Source organism: Paralichthys olivaceus, chromosome 10 (assembly GCF_024713975.1).
Source record: "Paralichthys olivaceus isolate ysfri-2021 chromosome 10, ASM2471397v2, whole genome shotgun sequence".
Classification (NCBI taxonomy): domain Eukaryota; kingdom Metazoa; phylum Chordata; class Actinopteri; order Pleuronectiformes; family Paralichthyidae; genus Paralichthys; species Paralichthys olivaceus.
The window spans coordinates 25,789,890-25,804,550 of NC_091102.1; the positions used below are offsets into that span (position 1 = coordinate 25,789,890).

General features: G+C 39.3%; 1 protein-coding gene across 2 annotated transcripts; it reads left to right on the forward strand.

Annotated features, from left to right (window-relative positions):
- Nucleotides 1–3,334: 3,334 nt before the first annotated feature.
- Nucleotides 3,335–9,471, forward strand: LOC109642994 (G1/S-specific cyclin-D1-like). 2 transcript variants are annotated; one of them, XM_020107977.2, is made up of 5 exons: nucleotides 3,335–3,942; nucleotides 4,614–4,829; nucleotides 4,969–5,128; nucleotides 8,286–8,438; nucleotides 8,525–9,471. In XM_020107977.2, the coding sequence occupies exons 1-5, from the start codon at nucleotides 3,712–3,714 to the stop codon at nucleotides 8,554–8,556; spliced, it is 792 nt and encodes a 263-aa protein (XP_019963536.1). In that variant the 5' UTR covers nucleotides 3,335–3,711; the 3' UTR covers nucleotides 8,557–9,471. The 2 variants fall into 2 exon arrangements, with proteins under 2 accessions (XP_019963536.1, XP_019963534.1); XM_020107975.2 differs by having other exon boundaries at nucleotides 3,336–3,942; nucleotides 8,286–8,434.
- The last annotated feature ends 5,190 nt before the right edge of the window (nucleotides 9,472–14,661 follow it).

The following is a 14,661-nucleotide window of genomic DNA, read 5'->3' on the forward strand; positions in this document are numbered from 1 at the left end:
AGTCCGGAGATAACTGCTGGAAAGTCTTGCATGAAGGCGTAGAACAATCTGGCACTGACTGAGAGTGGAGCTGGTGAATATATACTGAGCTGATTGCAGGTGATGAGGAGCAGCTGGGTTGGATTGGTGAGAGGGTGTGGCTTGACTGGCAGATGAAGCAGAGGCAGAGTCCATGGAAAAGTACTGAGAGGTGGAAGGATGGGAGACTGACTGAGAAGTGGGAGGATAGGTGACTGACTATGACAGTAATAGGAGAAGTTGTTGTCCTGAGGTTCCGGGGACAGAGATATCTGAAATGAGAGAGAAAAAGAGAGAGAGAGACTATGGGATTACAAAGTGAAATAGTCATTGACATGTATTTAAATAAATAAATGAATAAATGCGGGGGGGCTGAGAGACAGAGAGAAGTGGAGAGGTGCTCAGTGGATGATGGGAGTTCCCCCAGCAGTCTAGACCTATAGCAGCATAACTAAGGGATGGTTCAGGACTCACCTGATCCAGAACTAACTATAGGCTTTATCAAAAAGGAACGTTTTAAGTTTAACTTTAAATGCTGAGATGGTGTCTGCCTCCCGAACCCAGAGTGGGAGTTGGTTCTACAGGAGAGGAGCCTGGTAGTATATATATATACTTTTTAAATGTATTTATTTTTTCTACCACCATGATTCTTACACACGCAGTGATAATTGTTTTGTGGGTATAAGTGGTTGCATATGTGTTTGTGTATGGACATGTAGTTATATATCTGTATACATCCCCTTGTTATTATTAACTTAATTTTCATCATTATTATTATTGTTGTTTCTTGTATGTGCCTTCTTGTTCTATGTTGTTCACCGTTTGTAACAAAATTTGTAATAAATATATGTTTAAAAAAATAAAATAAAATAATATTAATATTTATAAAAGTTAATACAGATAAATAACTAAATTATAGAATAAATTAATTAAATTAATCACAATTGACATAAATAAAAAAAAATAAAAAACTATCTTTGCCCATAGAGAGCAACCTGAAGGTCCAGTGTGTAAGATTTAGGTGAAAAGGATTTTTAAAAGAAATTAAATATGAAATAATCCCGGTGATGTTTTCACTGGTGTGCAATCTAGATTGCATGAATTGTTGTTTTCTTTATCATAGAATGGGCCCTTAATACTTAAAACATTATGGAGGCTGCCATGTTTTGCTGTCGTCCGGGCTGGACAAACTAAACTTTTTGTGACGACTGGGGTTCACCACAGGTTCTCTTTCATGTCTGGAGGGGGAGGGTGAAGTGGGTAGTGTTCGGCGGCAACATGCAACTTGCCACTAAGACCACAGCCTTCACCCAAGACGAAGATAAATAAATGAATAACCAGTCTTTAATATTAAAAGAAATATTGACAATGCAACATTTATCCTGATAATTATCAATATTGTCAAACAAGAATGTTAATGATGATATCATATTAATTATAATGATACTAATTTATCTATCTTGTTCCTTTCCTTTAGTCATGTTGTCTAGCCCTGCAGCCATTAACATGCAGGAAATATAAATGATACCATAATATAGACTAGATCAGTCTGCAATCTACCTCCCCTAAATCAGATGGCAGTTTACCAGGCATAAAACCCTAAACCAAGCAGTGGAGTTGAGTGGCCTGCCTTGAAACCAGACAGGTGAAGGTCAAGAAGATTGTTATGGTGAAGATAGGAAGAGAGTTGATTAAAGATAGCTCGCTCAAGTGCTTTGGAAAAAAAGGAAGAAGAGCAAAACAGAAGTAGAGAAGGAGGGCCGAAGAGATTGATAGGTGATCTGGATTTTTAGATTTTCATCATTTTCTTTCTGAAGCTTGCATAGTGGTTCCGTTGGCAAGTCAGACAACCACAGAGCTGGGGAGGACTTACGGACCTGTGAAAATAAGGTTGATGTGGTTACTGGCTTTGTGAGTAAGAGTGGAGGTTTGAGAGGACGTCTAATTCCTCCAAGAAATCTCCTAAAGGACCTGGTGGATGGTAGAGAACAACAATGGTTAATTGTACTGGATGAGTTACTCTCACAGCATATAATTCAAAAGACAACGGTGGAAAATGTGACAGCAGGTAGAGGGAAAAACTCCATTTGAGGGTGATAAGTAAACCTGTACCACCACCCCTACCAGTGTGTCTGGGTGTGTGGGTGAAAGAGTAGGCAGAGAGAGAGCAGAAGGGTTGGGTGTATTGGCCAGTGTGACCCAGGTTTCAGTTTCAGCTAGGAAGTCAAGTGATTGCTGGGTAGCAAAGCCAGAGATGAAGTCTGTCTTGCCCCCCTGTGACAATTTTAATTTTGACTGTTATCAATTAAAATCAATAACCCTTTACACTGTTATTGTTTACATTTTAACTAGTTAGAGCTGATACCTGATGGTGCACAAGTGATCCCCGTCTCTCTCGCCTCTCTCTCTCCCCCTCCCTTTCTCCTTTCTCCCTGTTAATGAGGGGGCTTTTCCTCTCCAATGTAGCCAAAGTGCTGCTCATTGTGGAAACTGTTGGGTTGATCATAATAATAAGATTTTAAGGTCTTGACCTTTTATGTAAAGTCCCTTGAGATAATTTATATTATGTTATAACAAATAAAATTAAATAAAATTGAATTGAATTGAAATGAATGACTCCCACAGTCAGCAAGATTCATCCAACTTCTGGGTTACTTTATTTTTTGAGAAATGTAGTAATAGGTTCTGGCTCAGGTGCTAAAAGCAAGCATTGTCAGCATTTCACACTGAGCCAAGTGGGGGGCTGCTTTCATTGTAGATGTACCATACATACAGTTTCGTCATTTTCAATTATTATTGCCAAGAAAAACTGCCAACACAGTGTGATGCAGATCATATGCAGACTGCATGGTTCTAGTCTGCCACATGATCCTATTTGACTGATGTTATAGAAAAAAACTATGTAAATGAAGATTAAAAAACAGTAATAATTATTTTAAGATAATAATTGCACTCATTGCGGCTGTGAGTAACAAAATGAACCACTGTGTGATACATATAAAGTAATTGTAGCATTTTTAAGGACTCAGCATGAACTGTCAATGTGCTGATGTCTTTTTACACTTCTTCAAAAATAACCTTACCCAACAATAAAACAATCATCATCTCAATTATAAAAATGTAATACAGATTGTTCCCCAAAGTCTTTCAATAATATTATTATTGATGAATCGACCTTTAGATAAAACGTGTTGATGTGAGCTTTATCAGATGATGCAGGACAATAATTTTTTTAATCTTTTAATTTGAAGTAGTATTTTACTTTGAAATGTCGTAGCCGGATATGTTAACTATGTATGCTGTGGGACCTGACGTGGTGAAATAATAAATCGCGGAGCAGTGCCGCTCCCTCAGGATGTAGGTTGCTGCGTCTCAGTACGAGAGCATCCAGAAGCGAATGTCTCGCATGTTCACTCAGTTGTCCTTGTGCGACAATAGAAAGTCACCTATAACTCGACGGAAACTAAATAACGCAACGTGGTGATACAGGGAAAAGTAACCAGGAATTGTTTAATTTACCATATTTCTCCATAACTATCCCAACCGGCGTCTAAGAAAGCTGATTCTCCAACAAATAGTAGTATAGGAAGAGCATGATTTCCTACAAAATGTGGAGCGGGTATTAGTTTATTGTCCATAGGTAAGTCGTTGCTTGTTTTAAAGTTGGTCACCACAGCGACTCGACGGAAAGAGATGACACAAAGCGCCACAGACAGGGTGAAAGACATGGAGTCTCTGCTTCTGTGCCGTGAGGCGGACAGGCCTGCCAGGGCTTACCGGGACTCCAACCTGTTGACTGACCGGGTCCTGCGTGCGCTCCTGCGAGCTCAAGACAAGTACCTCCCAGCTTCCAACTATTTCAAATGCGTCCAGAGAGAAATAGTTCCGTACATGAGGAGGATAGTGGCTATCTGGGTGTTGGAGGTGAGTTAAATCCAATATACGGCTTTACGTGTTGTACAAAGATAAAAATCAAATAAGAGCTGGTACCAGGGTTTGTGTGTAAGTCCCGCATAGTCCCCCACTTCACTATTAAGTTACAACTTTAGGTTCAGGCAGCTCAGGAGCACCGCTATATACTGGGGTCAGGTAGTCCAGCGTCTTACACAGCACTTTATGATTTTCAGCGCTATAATACGATCACTACCAACAATAACAATCAAAACGATATTGGTCCAGCATGAACGTTTTCCAACTAAGTGTCGATGCCTAGTAGAAGTTGTACTTTTAAATATAAGAAGGAACTAAAAGAGGTGGTCTTCTTCATCTATAACAAATTAATCCTACTAAAAACTAATTTCATGTCAACTTTAGGTTATGCCTGTATTTTACAGTAAATGTATGGAACTGGAGTCTGTCACCTTTTGGTTTTTGTTTAAACTTCTCAGTACATTATATGAAACTGAGTAAGACAGCAGCTTTTCACATTAGAGAAGCTGTGAAGAGCAATGTTTGGTTGGCAATCAGTCATTGACTTAAATCATTAAAAATCTAAATAGTTTTTTTCTAATGGCTCCCTCCAACAGGATAATGCTCCATGTCACAAATTAAAAGGTGTAACTTAGGCAGAATTGGTGTCCTGTTCGTCTGTTCAGGTGTGTGAGGAGCAAAGATGTGAGGAGGAAGTTTTCCCACTGGCTATGAACTACATAGACCGCTTCCTGTCAGTGGAACCCACCAAGAAGAACGATCTTCAGTTATTGGGAGCTGCCTGTATGTTCCTGGCATCCAAACTGAGGAAGACAATCCCACTCACTGCTGAGAAACTCTGCATCTACACAGACAACTCTATTACACCTACTCAGCTGATGGTAGGTCATTCAGGGTTAATCATCACATTTCATTATCCTAGCTATTATACTGTAATGTCACTTCCTGTTTGTGTTAACCTTTAATCTCTGATAATACTTTAACTTGTGCCTCTGTCCATCTCTTCTCATCCACTCAAAGCAAATGGAGTTACTGGTTTTGAACAAACTCAAATGGGACCTGGCTTCAGTAACCCCCCTTGACTTCATCGACCACTTCCTGTCCCAGCTGCCTGTCAGTAGAGAGAGCAGGACCATACTCAGGAAGCACGCTCAGACCTTTGCAAAGCTGTGTGCCACAGGTATATATCGCTCTCTGGTGGCATTCTCATTAGCTCTTTTTTCCCCAAAGTCGGTGCCACTGAGACACTCGTAAGAGTGTTAGACTTGTGTGCTGCACCCAAGGCTTAAAAGGACTAACTCTGATTATATCCTTTACTGCCCCCCCTTGGCAGCGCCCAGAGGCAGACTGAACCATTAGGCAAAAGTCGGCAATTGCCTTGGACCCCCGAACTACCAGGGGCCCCCTAAAGTACTTTTTTGTTTATTAATCATTTCCTTCTAAAAGTCCATACGCTAAAACGGCATTAGAACGCCTATAATTCACAAGTTACTAGTGTCTCTGCAACCCCCCCCACAATGGACTATTCCATGAGTGCATCCACGAAGGTGATTCAGGGTGTAAACAGAGACTGAAGAGAAGTGTTGCACCAGTTCACACTTATAAGAACTAGTTCAGGTCATAAAGATGAAAATTAACTAGTTCACGTTCATTTGTTCCGTTTTTATTGGGATTATATAGATGATGATCATGTGTCATCAATGGTGTCGGATCATGAATCTGTGTCGTTCCGGTCATTTTAACCTGACTGTGAGCGTCTCGTCTGATGTTGTACCGAGCGCACACATTATGTGAATGACTCATTTTTCATGATGTTTAAATGCAGTCTCATAAACTCTGGAACAGGGTTGCAAAGGAGCGGAAAATTTTCGGTAAATTTCCAGAAACTTTCCATGGGAAGTTAAGGTGGGGAATTTTGGAAATATTCCAAATTGGAAACTTTCCATGAGAATTATGGGAATTTATTGGAATTATTGGGAATTTATGGGAATTTATTGGAATTATTGGGAATTTATGGGAATTAACTGTAAATTGGGGGTAACTTAAACAAACTGGATCATATCCAAATATAAATATTTTTGTTTTGTCATCAGCAGACATCCATGCAAAATAATACAATTAAAAAACATGACATTTCAACAGAACTATAGTTGGTGTTGGTGATGTATGAATTCTTGTATGTTTACAGAAAACCATCTTGCAGGAGTCTGAAGAAACAGAATCACATTTGAGGTAGCTACCGCCACCATAATAAGCTAGCCTCTTAAATGGTCAACGAAATGAAAAATAGCTTACATTTATCACCTATTTTTAATTTAATATTTCCAAGTTAAACATCAATACTATTATAGATCAAATATATTTACTCCATATTATTATCAAAACTTACTTGACTTCAGATAGTTCAGGCTCAAATGTGTGGCTTCAGTAGTCTTGAAATCAGATGTGCATGTGATGGAGGAATGCACAGTGCATGTAGGGGGTGTGGCCTCAATAGCCCTGCAGTAAGCAGTGTGCTGTGTGCATGTGATTGAAGAGTGTACGTGAAGTAAATCTGGTTGATTATGCTACAATATATTTTCCCCAACTATATTTAAGTTCCCTGTTGAGGGCCAACCTCCAATTTTGTAAATTTCAGATTTATTCCCATTAATTCCTGTTAATTCCCATAGAAAGTTTCCAACTTTGAAAATTCCCAAAATTTTGCGACCCTACTCTGGAATCAAACAAACAGTGAGTTACTTCATGTAGTGATCAGGTCCTGTTACCTAGTGAGGATTGTTAGTTATTAGTTAAAGTGAGAGCAGCTCAGAGTGGAGGAGCAGCTCAGTTTTCACCATTTCCACTGATCTCACTGTGTGTGTCTCTCTGAGTGAGTGATCGGGGGTGGGGCCCCCGGAGCCTTTGTTTGTGTACGCACCGTGAGTGCATTTGTTAAACTGTTAATATGTTTGGTCGGGTTGGGAAGAAGTAACAAGTAGGACTTTCTTAGATAAATAAGATTTGAAAACAGATGGAGAACAACGTATGCGGAGGGTCCCATGCCTGTGTTTGCCTTGGGCCCGCAAATTGCAAAATCATCCACTGGCAGCACCACTGCACCGCAGGTCAACAAGTTACTCTGCCTGCTCCTCTGATGTTTTGTAATCACTCACACTTAGAACTGATCTTTATTAAAACCTGCTGAATTCATATTTATGTTCCTGGATAAACCGGACCTTTAATATGCATTATAGTTATTCATTGGCGGGACATTGCTCAAAACAACATGAATTGATTATGTTCTGTCACTGCATCGAAGCAGGGCCATCCTCGCCATACTGCATCTAAGTAAATCTAAATGTCCACAGCTCCAGTGCTCACCACTATGCTGGAGTAATGGAGGGTGGAGAGGGCATTGGAACTCTGCAAAGTCTCATCTCCGGACGTTATATTTTGGTTTTTATTACATTTCAAATATTTGTTTGATAGGGAATATAATGTTAATTAAAACTTTTTTTTAAAAAAGAGCACCCCAGAGCGCTTTCTCTTGAGGAAGGAAAAGGGCAGGGGCTCAAGCCCCCATAGATTTGCTTCACACCATTTATCATGACTTATACATTCATTTTTAATTTAGTCTCTACACTGCAGCCATCTAAAACCCAACAGACCACTCTTAGCCAACTTAGGAGAAAGTAAAAAATATATATTTCTAAGTAAAGGAGAAGGAACTGTATAGCTATCTGTAATTTTTATCTATAGGTGTTTATTAGCAGACAGTTGACCTCCTGAGCCAAAGGCTGTTAGCTTTATTTTCCACTGTGACCTGTAATGCTGAAAATGTACATTGTGTGCACGTGCTAGGTGGTGAGTGGATAGTGAGTGAATTTAAATTTTTCTGTGAACTATCCCTTTAATGGGGAAAAGGCTGCTGATGGGGCAGCTAATCTTGCACGGCTGCAAATTAACACAGAATCAACTTAAATCTTAAAAGTAATTGAAGGAAACCTTTGCAGTGATTTTTTTCCCTTATGCCACTGCCCTGCAAAAAATGTCCCACCTGTTAGAGTGTAGACATAAAGGCTCGGATTGCTCACCTTCTCAACATTTTTTGTCTAATGTCTACCTCTTGATTGTGAGAGTAAGAGAAAATGGTTGCAACTGTGATGATTTTTCTAGGATTTTAAATTTGGATTTATGATTTGAAAAAACACTCTTTCAACACTGAGCTAATTTCAGTCTTACATCTTTTACTACGGAGGTTTGAATAATTAATGTGTTTGCTTCTTATTTGTTTTCATCATCAGCTATATAAAAGGTGCCACATTAACCGTAAGCTGTATTATGATGCTCTGCAGATAATAAATTCATAGCCAGCCCTCCATCCATGGTAGCAGCAGGCAGCATGGTGGCAGCAGTGGAGGGCTTACAGATAAAAATGGTGGGAAATGCCTTGATGGCACAGAAACTGACAGAGCAACTTGCACAAACCATCAGGAGTGACTCAGTAGGTACATCTGTCTCTGACATGACAAGTACACATTACATTCACTCCCACTGAACAATTTCCATAATAACTTTCACTGTCTCTCTTCAGGACTGCCTTCGAGCATGTCAGGAACAAATTGAGCTGTTGCTGGAAAACAGTCTCAGACAGGCACAACAGCAAAACTCTGTTGCTGTGGAAACTAAGAACATTGGCGAGAGGCAGGACCTCTCAACTACCCCCACAGATGTCTGTGACATAAACATCTGACTGAGATGAGAAGCACGTTGAACTGTTGAGGTAAATGGTCATTGTGGACACAAGGGGTGTGAGTGCTTGTGTGCTGGGACCAGAAGGATGTTGACTGGAGTGTTGCAGCAAACTAGGAGTAGCTCCACATCACATTAAAATAAAATGTGCTCTAAAATCCTGTAAATAAACGTGTATTTGAAAATGAGTGTTTACTGAAAGCTGCATTAGCCTATTCTGAATCACGTTGCTTCACATCATTTATCATGACTTATACATTCATTTTTAATTTTGTCTCTACACTGCAGCCATCTAAAACCCAACAGACCACTCTTAGCCAACTTAGGAGAAAGTAAAACATATATATTTCTAAGTAAAGGAGAAGGAACTGTATAGCTATCTGTAATTTGTATCTATAGGTGTTTATTAGCAGACAGTTGACCTTTTATTAGTTAAGGAAGATTGTATTGATTTGCCATGGTTGTACTGTAAAAAACTTTATTACTCTCTTCTATTTCAATGTGGGTGTTGCCCTCTCCGCTCACTTGTCACATCGGTCCTCTGAATAATATTAGAAGCATCTGCGTGTATAGTGAATTGTTTGTCAGTCTCTTTGGACGAAAAGAACTTGAACTCTATTTTATTCCAGCCACGCATTCAGCAAGTCTTTCTGCTCTCCTTGAAAAAGAGGCAAAGCAGTAGAAGTTTTGTAAAATAAAGACCTCAGGTGTTATTTACTTTATGGTATTTATTATTACATGACTTGACACTATCACAGGGACATTGCAAATAAAAGTTCTATTAAAAGAGTTAAGATGTGGGTTTGTCTTGTATCAGCTCTTCTATTAACATTCCCATAAATAGGCAACAAAATCTTTTTACCTACTGTTGTGATTATTGTATCTTAAATGGTGTGCTTTTGGGCATACAATAAATTTGGCTGTCAGAAAAATATTAATATTAAAAATATTAATATTAATCAATAACTTTAATTGATAAAAGATAAATATGGGCACAACCCTTCCAAGGAAGGGGAAAGATAGCCAATTTATTGAATAAGTCTCATGAAATTACTGGCTACAAATTTGGAATTTAATAATTAAATAAATAACTATAACCAAAATTACCACATCAATAGCTAGCAAAGTTCAAGGATATGGAGTTCTTGACAGTGCAGAGGTTGGCAAAATTCACAAATATGCAACATTAATGAAGACGTGTTTTAAAGAAAAACATTTATTATGAAAATAATAAAAGTATAAACACACAAACTAACAAAAAGTGTACTTATTATAGAAAGATGTGCAGATGTGTGTGTGTGTGTGTGAATGAGATTCAACGTGGCAGCTGGCTACTTTGACGACAAAAGGCCCCCTGGAGTGGTGGGACCATGTGGCTGAAATCATACGTATGTGTTAAGTTTGTGGAGATGAGTGTGTGAGGTGTTGGTACCAGGTTAAAGAAAGCAGTTAGATGCAGGCAGAGAAAGTGAACAGCATAACATAACTAACATTAGCTTTCAAATAACATATTACCAAATATCACAATAACAAAAGTAAAAAAACATCACATGAAATAGAATTCAACAGTCCTTTGCTTAGCCTAGCATAATAATAAAGCCCAGTTGTGTTACCAGTCCATGAAAAGGGGGTGAAGTGGTCTTGTTGGTTTATGGCTCCTGTTGTGCATCTGCGGGTCAGACCTTATGTCGTGGCCAATTGTGCTGAAGTTCTTAGGCAGCCTTTTGCGTTATCTGGAGTCTGCTCCAGGCAGGCTTGCTTGAAGTTATGTTGCATGAACAGTAAGTTACACACAATTGAAATTTACCTTGCTCTCCCTCAGATCACACACACACACATTACAGAGGGAGTGCAGGGGAGTCATTATACAGCGTCCATAAAGCAGTTGGGGGTTCGGTGCCTTGCTTGCTTGGTCTGGCGGGGGACTCGAACCGGCGACCCTCTGGTTCACAGGACGGCTCTCCCTGGACTGTGCGACGGGAAAAAGGAGAGTGGGGGATTTCTCGCAAAAGAGTTGGAACAAAATGCTGGCCTTCTGGTTAGAGAACGATTTATTTTACCCCCTCAGCCCCATGAGCGGCGGAGAGCATGTACAGTATGTTTGCAGTTTTTGCAAATATCAATGTGTAGGCAGAGATGGCCCTAGCATTTATGGTGCCCCTAGAATTTGAGGGGACTCCCACCCCCTCTGTGTCCCAATATTATTGACCATTGTCAATGCATGATCACACACTGTAAAAATTACTCATTGTCAATTGTATTAGTTGGAGCTGTGTTCCTTATAAGAAGCCTTTATACTTCTATTGTTTTTAATCATAAGTATGCACACAGACACACAGGACCAAACCAGCCTTTTATTTCTTGATTGGTAAGGTAAGTTAAGTAATAAAAGATTATCAATAAAAATCTTGCTCTACCCACAGTCATAAAAAAACATAAAAACAGGTACTGTAAAAGAAATGAAAATTACAATTAAACCCTTTTAATGAGATCCAATAGCTATGCTTGAATATATTACTTTGGTTCATAACTGTGTTCAGTGGAAGTAGTGAACTGGTGGAGGCATTTGAATAATTTTGGCAGAAAGCAGATGAGGAGCAGTGAGGAGGAGTCAGGCTTTTGTGTTAAGTGTACGACCAATGTGCTTCAATCAATCCATGAACCCAGGATATTTTCTGTAGTTTAGTAATGAGACCAGGACTGCATTTACCCACATTCTCCATTGCCGCTCATAGAAAAAAAGTGCTGCCCATATATGCAAAGAAACTGTACTGTAAACACTTTGAGTGGTCATCAAGAATAGAAAAGCGCTATTTAAATAGACCATGTAATGCAGAAAATGTCCTCTCCAGGACAGCAGATCATCAAATCATCGTGTCAAAAAAGTAAGCACAGTATAGTCCAATCAGATCTAATGAGATGAAAGAATTTTCAATATCTGGACACGTTTCTCAATTGGCCATCATCAAATTTAGCTGACATCTCTGCAAATCTATTGCAGTCAACTAAGCCAAGGAAATCCAGTTCCTCCATCCAGCCATCCCAGTCTTCCGAGATCTCCATCATCTTCTGGAACATGTGGCAGGAATCCAGTAGGTGGTGGAGGATAGTTTGTACCAACCTGGAGTTGGAGTTCCACTGGACAGAGGATGCTTTTGGGGTGCAGCATTTCAAAGTGTATTCCAGCAAATGTGTGCGATTTGTAGGCTTGCTGAAAACTTATGTGAGCCCTTCAACAGTGAACTTCCAATGCTACAAAAGATCTTGCACATATATCATTTTTATATGACAACTGATAAAATCAGAGAAGGCTTTAATTAGATCATTCTGGTCTGATTTGATGTGCCAGTAAACACATTTGTGTTTAAATGCGTAACTTACTTGACACGCAGTCCTGGTTTCGACTAACTTGATCTGTATATCTTGTCATCATTTTCTGCCAACATATGTAACAGTTCAACATTCCATTGATTGGCAGAGCCACTGCTCTCATCGTTTCCCCGAAAGGCCAACTCTTGTTTGGCTAGAAAACAGGTCACATCAATGAGGCTTTTTAAAATGTCTCTGTTTTCTTTTACCTTAGCATCGTGCATGTTGATATGGAGCCTGCATTGCTCATCTAGGGCCATATCAATGCAAACCTTGCCAAATGTTTTTAAGGCGATTTGAGAATGGACATGGGCCATGGATTTTTCCTGCTTTAGCAGAGCTCTCAGTATATTGTTCAGGTCACAGTATCCACCTTTCATCCACACACTCTCACTGCTGGAAATTTGAAAAGTTCTGTAATTTTTTGCCCCTTCCACTGGGTCCTGCAGGTCCTCTGTTGGTTTCCCACTAGCAACTACAGCTCTCTTTTCGTTATAAGACTATGTTGAAAATCTTTTTAAAAAATAGGAAATCTTGAGAACCAAGATACCTGAGGCAAAACCAACTACAAATGAAATATACAAAATTAAATAATAACTACAATTGGTGGCGACTGCTCTTTCTAGGATTTTGCTGAGGAAAGGAAGGTTCATCAAAAGCTTATAAGCATGAATGCATATTACAGAGAATATCATAAATAATTGTTTTGGACATTCAATTTTTGTCTGTTTTAATACTTATGGAGTCAGTTGATTGTAAAAAGCGAGTCTGTGACAATTTAACTCTAAAAGCCTCCAACAAGGAAGGACAGTTGTATCAACTGGAATATAAAGTTTTAAAAATGTGTGGTTGAACACCAAATCAGAAATCTTGTTTAACTTATATATATATTACTCTTTATTCTTCATTTTTCATGCTTGTTGATTATCTTGCTGTTGCAATGCTAATTTCCCAATCCTGGGACAATAAAGGAATTCTGATTCTGATGTTCATCTACCAAAAATTGTTGTGTGTAACCAGGTACTTGTGCTGTTACTTAATATAATTATTTTTATCACATTCTGCTGAAACTTTGTCAGTGAAATTATTGGTGTGTATCAACGGAGTCTGCAATATTAGGCAGATTTATATAAGGACAAGCTAAGTAGGGTTTTGAAAGCATATCAACGAAACCAAGACATTTTACAAAACTCAATTGCAGATTGAAAATGAAAACTGGTCATCCAGACTGGAAAAGCACTTTATAAATACAGACCATTCACCATATATATCCAACCCATAAACAAACAAAGCTATCTTACTGTCAGAATAGAAGTTGTATGCATTTCCTGCTCGTAAGATGGTGAAAATGTGAGTGGCAACCTCTCCAGTGTCATTCTGTCTGTGTAGTCTTTGTTTTTCTACTTACTTTTATCTTTTTTGTACTGCACGCATTGGGAAGATCACATTATAACCTATGGATTAGGATTTTTATGTCTTTGTCCTGGGAGAGGGATCCCTCACATGTTTTTTTCCCCTGTTAAGAGGGACTCTTGTATAGGGTTAGGGGCAGAGGATGTTGCACCTTGTTAAGACCTATGAGACAAATTGGCTATAGGAATAAAATTTGATTGATTGATTGATTGATTTGCAAGACAGTCGAGGAAGCCTTATTTATTGAAGGGAAAAACTGATCTCACTGGGTGAACAGAAAAGTCCATTCTACACTGGAGGAACTGCAGCTAAGGTAACAGGGCTAAAGAGCGGACACTAAAACAAACTGGAAATATAAGCCCTCTATTCCACCTGTGGTGATGGTCAATGTAAACTCGCTGGCAAGCGAGACAAACGAGCTGGATTTATGTGGATTTACCTGGATTCCCCACTGTGAGAGCAGACAGGGACACGAAGTCGAGCGGCAAGGATGTTAAAACACTGTGTTGAGTCAATCTGCGGGAAGAATTTATGTCTGCAAGAGTGTGTGTGTGCTCGTCTCTGTCATTCTTCACACACAAACTGATCACATTATGGCTTGTGTTGTATAGCAGGTATAACCATGTGTCTCATAAAAGTGAATCAAACAAACACAAAGTAAACGTCATCTGTGATGGTGTTAATTGTTAAAGTGTAAAGTTAGCGCAGGTCAGAGGGGGAGTGAGGAGGAAGCAGACTCCGACAGGAGACTCTGACACATACAGGACGACCATACCTTTAATGTGCGTCTGTCCTGTCCTGAGGCAGTGGGGGTTATAATTATTCAGTGTTGGAAATCTGCTAAAACAATGAACACAGTGGAAAATAAGAATTGATTATGTTCTGTCACTGCGTCAATGCAGAGTCATTTCACTCTATGCAGGAGCCCAACAGTAGCACATGTGCTCCTGCTCCTACACTATGTGCTGTGTGTGTCAACCTAACCTGACGTGGATGGGTCTATTCCAGCCACATGATTTGTTCGGCTCTGTTCTCGTTATCATTGGCTGTTCGTGTTGTCTGTCAAAACATGGATGGAATAAGTTCTATCGATCATGTCTTAAATTTAAATTGGATAAATGATCTCTTTAATTTTATTGCCCTGCCCTAGTCTCCAACCATATTACATACCGAGAGAGTTCATGCTCGCCATTGTTG

Excerpts from the sequence above, each read along its gene's own strand:
- LOC109642994 (XM_020107975.2), top strand. The coding sequence starts at position 3,712 with ATGACACAAAGCGCCACAGACAGGGTGAAAGACATGGAGTCTCTGCTT. Across the intron at positions 5,129-8,285 it reads TGCAAAGCTGTGTGCCACAG|ATAATAAATTCATAGCCAGC; the intron begins GTATATATCGCT and ends GATGCTCTGCAG. Across the intron at positions 8,435-8,524 it reads AAACCATCAGGAGTGACTCA|GACTGCCTTCGAGCATGTCA; the intron begins GTAGGTACATCT and ends GTCTCTCTTCAG.